Raw genomic sequence first — 11282 nt, 5'->3', positions numbered from 1 at the left:
GGAGGGAGGTGTTTGGGGGATCGAGCTCTCCCGTGTCCCGATGACACCAATCTACACGTGTTAACATTCAGAGAACGATACACAAAAAGCCAATTTTATTGTATAATTTTAAAAATGGAATTTAAAAAAAGTCCTCTGTTGCACAAGTATTGTAAGAGCCTATCACGTGCCAGGCCCTGGGCAAACTCAGTGCGCCGACCAATCAGAGCATCTGTGAGGGAGGCAGCTCGCCTGGCCTTGATGTGAGCAGCAGGTGTCCCGGGCTGTGGAGCTCCGAGGAGGGTCCACTGCTCAGAGGGGGGCGTCTGAGCTTGAAGAAGGAACAGGAATCAGGCATTCATTCATTCAACCTTTATTAAGCACCTGCTGTGTGCCTAGTGCTGTCCTAGGCCCTGGGGGTAGTGTGAACATGAAGGACCAGGCTCCTGCTGTCACAGAGCTCATCCCTGAGTGGGTGAGATGTGGACAACAGACACCACCAGTGAGAACTTCCAGTACCCAGGAGGGCTGGAGGACGGCGGGGTGATGGGAAGGCCTTGCGGGGACATGACACTGGGACAGAGGATGAACTGGGTTCTGCAGCCACTGGGGGAGCGTGGGGGGCACCGGGGGAAGGAGGTACAGCCATTGCAAAGGCTTTGAGCTGGAAAGGATCCCGAACTGTGTGAGGGTCTGGCAGAAGCCCAGGGCACCTTGTGGGCAGGGGGAGCAGAGGGCAACGGGGTGGCCATGGGGCCGGGATGTGGACAAGATTCCATGCACGTCCTTCTCCCCACTGCAGGGAGGGAGACTGGCCAGAATCACACTGTCCAAAGCCCCTGCTGCTGGGGTTCCCTGCGGTTCCTCTAAGGCCTTCAGCTAGGGCAGCCCTGGCTTCCGTCCTGTCCTGCCCTGGCTGTGGCTGTTTGGTGGGGTCGACGGGCGAGGGACTCAGGTCCTCTCACCCCGCAGCCCGGCATGCAGGGCAGCCTAGGGCCCCTCAGAGGGCGTGTGGGTCTGGAAGAGGGGAGGCAGGAAGAGCCCCACCGTGCCCAGCACACACACAACCACAAACACCCACAGGAACAGCCGGTCCACCACCATGGCCACGTACTTCCAGTCCTCCACGACCTGCGGGCAGACAGAGCGGCTGTTACAGGCGCCCACCCTCCTGCTGTCCCTCCTTCCCCCACGCGGGGCCCTGGCTGTGGGGCCAGGGAGCCCCCCTCTCGGCTGGTGTGGTCACCCCTTGCCCCTACCCGCAGCATTGTAGGACCCCTCCAGCACTCGCAGCATTGCAGGACCCCCCATCCCCGCCCTCAGCATTGCAGGACCCGCCCCCCGACGAAGCTGCTACGGATGGAAGGGTTAGTAATACTGGAGAACCACGAAGGTGATAAAGAAGACGGTGAGGCCCCTTCTCTTATTTTTCACCCCCAGCCTCCTGCCTGAGCTTTGCCCAAAGGAAGATTTGGGGCACGCCTCGCTGGGGGTGGGGGCAGGACACCTGGAAACCCAGCTCCGGAATCCACTGAGTTCCCTAAGGGCAGCAGCGTCTGCTATTCCTGAATGGAGACCAGCCTCCCTTGGCTGCATTGGCTGGATAGTCCCCCTCCCCGCCCCCCAGCCCCCCCTTCACTTCCCAGAGCCACCGTAGGCACCCTGCACCCTGGTCTGTCGTCCTACCCCCGACCCCAGGTCATCTGACCCCCTTGCCCGTGTTCTCTGCTGGAGAGTGGCCTGACCGTAAGTCAGCAGAAGCTCTGGGCTTGGAAATTTGGGCTGTGGCGTACGAGCTGACGTCAGTGACCCAGTTTGTCGGGGCCCCTCCAGGGTGATCCCGTGTCAGGCAGCCCCCCCACCCCCCTCCTCCCGGCACCGGCAGGCCCCATGCAGCGTGCACCCCCTGCGCGGCCTCTGCTCGGCTCTCTGGGGTTCATTTTGACAGCCCTCATTTCAGACGACTGTATTTTTGGTGTGTGTGTCTTTTCCCCTCTTTTCATGTTTTGTGTGCTATTTATAGTGACCAGTTAATCTGGGGGTGGTGGCGGTGGAGGTGCCGAAGATGAGGGGTAGCCGTGCTCTGAAGGGGACGAACTGGGCACGAGGAAGGCAGCAGCGTGTGCTCAGGGCAGGCAAGAAAGTCTAAGGACAGTGGAGAGATCTGCGTGTGGGTGGCTCTGCCCTGCCCTTGCTGCGTGGCCTGGGGCGAGGCAGCCCTCGTCTCTGAGCCTCGCGCTCCCTGACGTGGAGTGGGGTTCGCATACCTGCCACTTGCCAGGGTTCCTGGGGATTGGCAGTGATATAGGTCCGGTCCTGGCAGAGGACCCCATGTGTGCTCGCAGCTCAGGGAAATGTGATCATAACGGGGGACCCCGTCTGGCTGCTCCCCACAATTGAATTAGAAATGGCGGGAGGCCTGTGAGTGTCACTGGGTGGGGGGGACCTTTAGAAGAGGACGGGAGCTCAGGGTGGGTGGCAGCTCAGCCAGGAGCACGGACACCCGGCTTCTCAGCCTGCATGTGTGCATGGAGCCCAGGGGTCGGGGTGACAGCGCAGGCTCGGGGGGCCTCCCAGAGAGAACGGGGCCCTGGTGGCCCCGGAGCTGGACCGTGAACAGTTACCCAGAGGCTCCCTGCAGCCAGCAGGGCCCCGCGCTGTGCGCCAGCACCCGGGGCCCAGGGGATTAGCCGACGCTGAGCTCCTGGATGGTTTAAAAGGAAGCACAACCACATGCATCTTTCAGAAAGCGAAATCTGAAGGTCTTCTAGAGCTGGGCTGCTCCAGCTGGCATGTGACGTGGGGTCTGCTGGAAATGCAGGTTTGGAGTCCCGTGCGGGCCAGGCCCAGGCTGCATTTCTGACAGCGGGCAGGCGTGCGACCCACGCTCCCAGGAGCTCCCGCCCCACGTCCAGTTGCTGATGTTCTCTTCCTCTTTCCCAGGGTGGAGGGGAAGTTCTGCAGCCCACCCCTGTCCCTCCGTGCGAACTACTGGAAACCCGTGAACTCCCCGGAGAAGGCGCCCGGCAGAAGGTGAGCGCGAGGCTGTGCCCTCCTTTCCTCCCGCAGCTGCAGGCCACCGTGTGGGCAGACCTGCGCCGGGGTCTGGTCTGTAAGGTGTGGAAATGCGGGCATTCACGACACCGAGATTCACGCCCTCCGGCCCAGTGCAGACGCGTGCGGAAAAACCTCTAGGCCGGGCCATCTTGCTCTGAGGTCTGATACCACCAGGCCAGCCTGCACAGCCTTGGAGACCCTCTACGTTAGCGCCCCTGGCTGTGTCCTGTGACAGTAAACGTAACCTCTCTTTACAAATCTGTCATCGTCACCCTGTTCGACATCATTACCCTGCTAGCAGTGACGTTCTGATTGCTATTTCTGTCCTGCTTGTGTGGCTTCTTGGCAAGCTGGGTGAGCAGGGGAGCAGATGCTCTCGGTGCCCGGCCCACCCTCGTCCCCAAGGCTGGGGTCACCTTCCAGCCCAGTGACAGCCGCCGGCTCGGGGTGCCCGTGGCTCCTCCCCCCTCTGCCCCAGTGTGAGGCTGGACGGGCTGGGGAGTGACTGCCCGGGGCCACTGTCCGCCCTGGGTGTGGGAGCCAAGGGTGTGTGCGCCCCTGCGTCCTCAGTGCCCCCAGAGCCCGTGGCAGTCACGGGCAGCCCGCTCCGCCTTCCCTGGTGTCCCCTGCGCCCTCCCTGCGCTTCCTAGGCTTGAAGCTCACTCTGCAGGTGAAGTGCCTTTGCCTGGCCCTCGCCTCAGGGCTGCTTTTGGGGACCCCAGGACAAACAAAAAGGGTTCCTTGGTACTCCTTCCTCCTCCTGATGCCTGGAGCTACAACAAAACTCAGTTCGGTTCTGGGTTCCACGCTCCAGCCAGGGGTCTGGGAGCTCTGCCCCTGTGAGTGAGCTGCGGGCAGCGGGGCGGGGACGGGGCTGGCGACTTACACTCTGGTCTTGGTCGTCACTCCTCATGTGCTGGGCAATGAAGCTGACGCCCTCTAGTGCGTCCTGCACCTCGTGCTGGAACCTCCCGGAAGACCTCAGCCGGAAATCCCTGGCCGTGCCTGCTGCGTCGGAGCCGGAGCCGGAGCCGGCCGGGGACTTGGGGGTGGCAGACGCCGGGTTCACAAAGTACATGGAGCTCCCGTAGAGGTGGGGGGCGCCGGCAGGGCCCGCGGCTGAGGCGGCGGCTGCCTCGGACCGGGTCGGGCGAGGCCGGTTGGGCCGGGGGGTCCTCGAGGGGCTGCTGTCTGGGCGCTTCATGAAGAGGAAGGCGGGCAGCTTGTGCAGGAAGCAGCGCCGGACCCAGGGTGCCATGGTGTGCGTGCTGGGCGAGCGGTGGTGCACGTTGAGCACGCACACGCTGGTGACGATGGAGAAGGTGACGAGCACCATGGTGAACATGAGGTACTTGCCGATGAGCGGCACGTCCAGGGAGGTGGGCGGCACGATCTTGGAGATGAGCAGCAGGAAGACGGTGAGCGCCAGCAGCACGGAGATGCAGAGCGTCATCTTCTCGCCGCAGTCGGACGGCAGGTAGAAGACCAGGATGGCCAGCGAGGTGATGAGCACGCAGGGGATGATGAGGTTGATGGTGTAGAAGAGCGGCTTGCGGCGGATGATGAAGTCGTAGGTCACGTCCACGTAGCTGGGGTCCCGCGGGTTCACGGTCCGCCGGCCCGGCAGCGCCACGATGTCCCACTCGCCGCTGGGGGTGAAGTCGTCCATGCTGGCCGTGGGCGTCTTGAGCACCAGGTCGATCTCGGTGTGGTCGTAGGTCCAGGAGCGGAACTTGAGGGAGCAGTTCTGCTGGTCAAACGGGAAGTGCTTCACCTCGATCTTGCAGGCGCTCTTGTAGATGGCGGGTGGCAGCCAGAAGATGCTGCCGTTGGAGCGCACGACCACGTTGGTGTAGAGGGACACCTCGTAGGTGCCGTCGGCGCTAGGGGCACGGAGAGGGCAACACGGTAAACTTGCCAGCGAGCCCTGGGGGCCGTTTCTCAGCCGCCACCCTTCCAGCCCCTGGCGCCCTCCCTGACAAGGCCGACCTCACGTGGCAGCTGCGTGGCACAGGGCACCCTTCACGCGGATGAGCTCACGTGTGCCTCATGGCCGTTGGAGGTACATTTTACTATGATCCCCATTTTACAGATGGGGAAACCGAGGCTCAGAGAAGTTAAGTGACTCCTTCAAGGTTGGGAAACGAGGAAGCCGTCCGGTGAGGACCTGAACTTGGTTCCTGCTTTTGCTGGGAACACGGGACTCTCGCTCCCTCCACCACCCAAGATATTTACGCTGCCAACACCCAGCACTGACAGAGCATCCGAGGGCCGACAAGATAGGTTGGAGGCCAGAAAGAGCACTGGATCTGGGGCCCAGACGCTGGCCCTGGGCCCAGCTGAGCCCGAATGAGCGAGTGAGGCTCTCTTCCCGTCTCTGGGCCTCCAATTCCCCACCTGTCATGGAAGGTGCTGACTCTGCCCAATTCCTCTTTCAGCCTGACCGCCTGGAGGTCTGAGCCAAGCACAGATGAGGCCCAGGGCTGGCCTCAGGACCCGAGGGCCCCCATGGCCGGGCCCGCTGCCCTGGCCTGGCCCTCGCCGCCCCGGCCAACCCTGCCACTAACTTGTTGTAAAGCACGATGTCCGGCAGCCAGACGCGCTTTGCAGGGACCCTCAGGATGTTCACGCCTTCGTAGCGGGAGCTGTTCCAGGCCAGGCGGTAGTCGGTCCACTCCTGAGCACACAGGCACGGCCCTGTCACTTGGAGGCCCGTAGCCACCAAGGGGCGGCCCTGGAGGAGATGCCTCGTGGGCTGGGGGTCCTGCGGGACACTTACCTGTTTCAGCCAGACATTGGTGGTCATGATCTGTTCTCGCTCATTCTGGGGAGGGAAACGGGGATATGAGTTCACCAGGTGGGAGGAGCCCCCACACACAGACCCCATGTTATCATGCAGAAGGCTCGGAGCTCAGGGCCACGTGCCCGGCCGCTGACCCACCATCTCTGGGATGGCTCAGAGGTGTTTCACACCCGGCGTGTTTGGGACAAAGCTTGTGATCGTCACCCAGATCTGGTCCTCCGCTGGCATCGCCTACCCCAGCCATGCAGCTCCAGGAGCCAGAAACCTGGGGGCTGTCTCTGCACCCCATTCTCTGATCCCCCCAGGGAGTCCTGTAGATGGCACCTCCTGTGTACATCTCAGACTTGTCTGCTTCTGTCTCAGCTGCTGGCGTCATCTGCAGCTGGATGACTGCTGTCGCCTCCCTGCCGGTCCTGCCCCCCACCCCGGGCCTCCCCGCTGGTCCTCCTCCCTGCCTGGGCCTCGCCGCTGGTCTTCTTCCCCACCCGGGCCTCCCCGCTGGTCCTCCTCCCTGCCCGGGCCTCCCCGCTGGTCCTCCTCCCTGCCCGGGCCTCCTTGTCCCCGCTGTCTCTACTTAGCAGCCAGGGGATCCTTTCAAAAGGCTCCTCTCAACTTCTCAGACTGTGTTGCTCTGCTGAAACCCCCCACTCCTTCCCCATGTCACCCAAAGTAGAAGCCGAAGTCCTGCTCAGGCCCCATATGGTCCTGGGCTGTCTGCCCCCTCCTCCGGCCTCCCCATCAGCTCTCCAGCCCCACATCCTCCATGTACCATATTATAGTCTTTTCTGCATTTTCCATCTTTTTCCTGTCATCTGTGTAGACGTTTTCTATCACCCTATCTTCCAGTTCATTAACCTTCTCTTCTGTGACCAATCTATTAACCTCATCCAATAAACTTTAAATTCTCCATCATCATAATTGTTTTGAATGTACAGATGGCTGTTGCTTTCCTTTTAGGAAAATTTATTTATTCAGGAAAGCTTATTATTAAATTTATTTATTTATTTTTGATAGTGGTAAAATGTGCATAACATAAAATTTGCCCCATTAATGGCAGTTGCTTTAGGTCTTGGTCTGATCACTCCAACACCGGAATCACCTGTGTGTCTGTTTCCATTGTCTTCTTTTTCTCTCGGTCTTTTCTCATTCCATCTTGTCTTACTGTGTGCCTAGTGAATTTTTATCTGCCTTCAAAGGCTCAGGGAGTACTGACTTTGGCGCAATGGCGGGCAGAGCAGGGGCGGATCCCCTTCCTCTAGTCTGTGTCTGAGCTGGTTCACAGCAGCTTTAGTCGTTTTGAGGGCTGGTCTGTTTTTGATTCATTTTTACTCTTACGGGCGGTCTTTTCAGGGTCTCCCCATCTCGTGGGGCTCGAACGCTGGTATGAGTCCCCCAGCCTTGCGAGAGTGCCAGACACTCAGCTGGGCTCCAGCCTCGCAGCCAGCACTCTGCACTCAGCTCCTTAGCCCCTCGGGCTTTTACCGGGTACCTGTCATCAAATGCGGGGAAAAGCGCCATAGACCAAGGGTCACCTCCTGGAACCTGGTCCCTCGAGTCCTGGCTGAGCTCTCCAAGACTGTCACACAGAGATTTTTGGAGGGGGAGGCATTTTTATAAAGCTTTTCTAGTTGTACTAGTGGAAAAGTTAGTCTGCAACGCTTAACATCTTCATCTGTCTTTAAAAATATTTTTTTCAAGTTGCGGTAAAACGTACAGTGACGTGCATAGGTCTTAAGCAAACCGTTTGCTCAGTTTGAACGAACATATGACCCACACAGCCCACTGCCGTTCGAGATCTATCACGCTGCAATTCTCTTGTGTCTCAGTCCTGTCCCTCCCTCTCCAGCGGTGGCAGACCTTGCCCGAGGACGCCAGCTCGAGACCTGGCCATCCCAGGGCGCTTCCCGCACACACGCCTTGCTTCCTCCCTGGAAACTTCCATCTTTAAACTGGTCATGCCCGTAACCTCCCTCCTGGAAAACCAGACCCTGGAATACCAAAGAAATAAACCCTCGAACTGAACACCTAGTCTTTGAACGGCGTCCGGGCTGATCACAGCTCACAGGAGCGCGCTCACAGCGTAGGTGGGAGGCCGGGTCCCCTCCTCCTTCTGGTAACTTCTGTGACCTCACGCGGCCCACAGAGTAGATCTGGCAGGGGCAGCCTGAGCCTGGAAGCGCCACCAGAGCCGCCTGCCTGTTTCCCCTCGGCAGGGCAGCAGCTGCGGAGCGCCAGCTGGGCTCACCGCATTAAGCAGAAAGCTGTGCTGGACCGTAAACCTCGACACTAGCCTGGCCTGGCTCCTTATTCTTTCTGGGAGGCCTGCAGAGGGGAGAGGGACAGAGAGCACAGGCTGTCCGTCCCTCCCCCATTGTCTGGCTATGTTTCCTCCTGGGGGGCCTCCTCCCAGCCTTCTGAGGGGCTTTGTTTGGAGGGGTGATTTTGTGGCGACCACTTGTGCTGCGGAGAGAGGACAGAAGGCAGCCACCTGTCCCCAGGACGTTCAGCTCCCTCGGTAACCTCCTTCCCCGCGACCAGCCGCGGCGCCTACAATGTTCCCCTCACAGCCACTTCTCGGCCCGGTTCCCACCCCGTGGATGGGTCTGTGGGAAGGGCCACACAGGGAGGTTAACCGTGAGCTGTGGTTCCTCCGGACTCTCGGCTCAGACGCAAGGGGAGGCGGAGCTCCCCGGCACCTCAGCACCCCTACCCCTGCCCCACATCCACACCTCAGGAGCTGACAACGGTACTTGTGAAGTCTGCAGCCTGTTCCTCCTTTCCATGCCTGCGCAGGCTGCCCTCACCTGTCCAGACTCTCACCCCCCACCACCCCTCCAAGGCAGCAGCTGCCTCTGGTCCCGTCCCCACACCGGGCCTCGGCACCCATCAGGTCCCACAGCCTAGTTCCTATCTCCCCCGGCAAGTGGGGGGATGCGAGGTCCTCTCTTGGGTAGGCTAGGGGAACCTGATAATAGGGTAGAGCTGCCAGGACAAGGAGGACAAGTTTACGGCCGCGGTGGACCCCCACTGGTTCATGGCAGGCCTGTTGGCCGCCCACCCAGAGGTCATTCCCCCTTCACATCTTTTGTTAACAGAGCCGTGACTTTGTTAGGGTACTGGACACTCGTGAACTTCATGAGCCCTTTTCCGGCCTCCTGGCCAGCTGTGGCGAAGGCTCCGGCACGGGCTCCAGCCCCGGCCCCTGGGTCCAGGGCTCGTCCACAGGGCAGGTCTCTGGGACAGGTCACCTCCTCCTCAAAACGAGACCTGAGAGGGGGTCTGCCAGCTCCTGCCACAGACACTGTCATGTGAGGGTTTTATGTTTGGAGCTGTGGCTGCTGTCTGATGATTGTGGGGATCAACAGAATCGGAGTCCTGCCATCACGGACGGCGACCCAGAACTCTGACACCGCCGAGCCCCCGACTGACTGGCGCGGATGGCGACCCAGAACTGTGACACCGCCGAGCCCCCGACTGACCGGCACGGACGGCGACCCAGAACTCTGACACCGCCGAGCCCCCGACCGACTGGCACGGACGGCGACCCAGAACTCTTGACACCGCCGAGCCCCCGACCGACTGGCGCGGACGGCGACCCAGAACTCTTGACACCGCCGAGCCCCCGACCGACTGGCGCGGACGGTGACCCAGAACTCTTGACACCGCCGAGCCCCTGACTGACCGGCACGGACGGCGACCCAGAACTCTTGACACCGCCGAGCCCCTGACTGACCGGCACGGACATGCTGTCTGCTCTTGCTGGGTTGTTCTCAGTGTTTCAGCCACTGGGACTTGGAAGTTCTGTGACTTGAAGTTAAAGCATTTTCATGGATGTTACGATCAGGGATTAACAGGTGCCCTGAACGGTGGGACTGGTGTGCACGCAGCGGGCAGGGCTCGCCCAGCAAGGAGGGGAGGAATGCTGTGACCTTGTCTAGAAGTCTGGGCCAAGCCAGAGGTGCCCCCAGCCCCGCACTCTGGCCCCGCGGCCTGAACCAGGGCTGCCGGCACCTACCACGCTGATGAGCTGGGCCAGGGACAGCTGCAGCTGGATGGAGATGAGCTGGGCCGAGCTGGTGGCTGGGCGGATCAGCTTGTTGTAGCGGGTTCTGTTCAGAAGGTCATCTATAAGCCTCTCCTCTGCATTGGCCACGCGGCAGTCCCCTGGGGAGACACAGGTCAGACGTGCCGGGCCCTCACTGCTGGCTGTGAAGGGGAGAGCGGGGCGGGGCGCACAGGGGCCGGGGCGGGCTGAAGCAGCGAAGGTGGACTGGGTCCACCAACTCAGTACAATCGAGGCAGAGCTTCACTCCGCCCTCCCACGTGCTGCCCCTTCTTCCTCCCCTTCCCGCTAGGATGAAGGGCAGCCCACACTCAGATGCTGCGTCCAGAAACGGGGTGCTGCCTGCAAGTGTCTCTGTACCCCAGGTAACCCCGTCTGTCCTCCCGCTCCCCCCCTCCAGCCCCGGTCTGGCACCCTGCCCGGGCTCTTCCTGTAGCCTCCTTGTGGTCGTCCCCGCCTGACTCTGCCCCTGCCGCCACGTGCCACGCAGCACGACAGTGGCCATCGCCCCTCCCCCCCCCGGGTCCTTCCCCGCCTGAGCCTCTCAGAGCTGGAGGCAGAGCGAGCCCTTTGCCCCTGGCGCCAGCGGACCCTCCTCAACCTGACCTTTTCTCGCCGTCCACGCGGATGCTCGGTGCTCTGCCATCCCTCCTGTGCTCTCCCCACCCCGTCCACCGTCATATTTCGAGCACGCTCTCGGTGTTGGCCCAAGCCACCCACCCTCCAGTGTCGTCCGCCTTGTGCCAGGCACCGTGCAACGTGCCGGGGATGACAGCAAGCAAAGCAGCAGGAGTCCTGCCTTGGGGTAGTGGATGAGGGATGCTACCATGGGTTTGTGTGCAGAGTGGGGTGGAGGCTGGTGCGTTTACAGGGTGACCGCGGGGAGTGTCCCCAGTTAAGAGCCTCAGACAGCAAAGCGCCTTTGAGACCCCAAGTGCTGGGGTCCAGCTGGCAGTTGGCTCCGGTCCAGAGCTTAAAGGAGAGGGGTGGGCTCAGGGCCTACTCTGTGCAGCTCCGGTAGGAAGTGCGGGCAGCCCCTGGCCCCCTGAGCTCCCGCAGGCCTGGATCTCTTGCCAAGTGGGGTGCGGGTCTTGGTCCCATCTCCTTCACAGGTCTGGGAGTGAAGGGGAGGTTCACGGACCTGGTCTTGTTAACCCTGGTGTCTTCTGGGAGAATGTGTCCGCTGAGGGCCGAGGTGGGGGTGGTGCCTCTGAAGGAGACTCTGGGGAAGGTCAAGGACACTTGGACGGGAGAGCCCAGCAGCAGGGAAGGGGAGATGAGCAGAGCGGGTGGCATCTGGCAGAAGAGCAGGTGGGAGAAGATCAGGGAACAGGGAGGCTGAGGAGGTGGGGGTGGGGCTGCCGGGAGGGGCTCGGTCTC

The 11282-nt window shown here is 61.4% G+C and overlaps 1 protein-coding gene across 1 annotated transcript; it reads right to left on the bottom strand.

Annotated features, from left to right (window-relative positions):
• Positions 1-66: 66 nt before the first annotated feature.
• CHRNB4 (cholinergic receptor nicotinic beta 4 subunit) lies at positions 67-9989 on the bottom strand. Its single transcript, XM_045804426.2, has 5 exons — positions 9855-9989; positions 5816-5860; positions 5604-5713; positions 3923-4919; positions 67-1110 (listed from the first exon to the last, which is right to left on the bottom strand). Exons 2-5 carry the CDS (start codon positions 5840-5842, stop codon positions 970-972), a joined length of 1275 nt encoding a protein of 424 aa, XP_045660382.2. The 5' UTR covers positions 5843-5860; positions 9855-9989; the 3' UTR covers positions 67-969.
• Between the last annotated feature and the right edge of the window lie 1293 nt (positions 9990-11282).

The sequence above is a fragment of the Ursus americanus genome, chromosome 28, assembly GCF_024610735.1.
Source record: "Ursus americanus isolate L20-20 chromosome 28, mUrsAme1.1.p, whole genome shotgun sequence".
Lineage (NCBI taxonomy): Eukaryota > Metazoa > Chordata > Mammalia > Carnivora > Ursidae > Ursus > Ursus americanus.
Note: the sequence above shows the minus strand (reverse complement) of the source record. Positions and strands in the feature narration are given on the sequence as shown.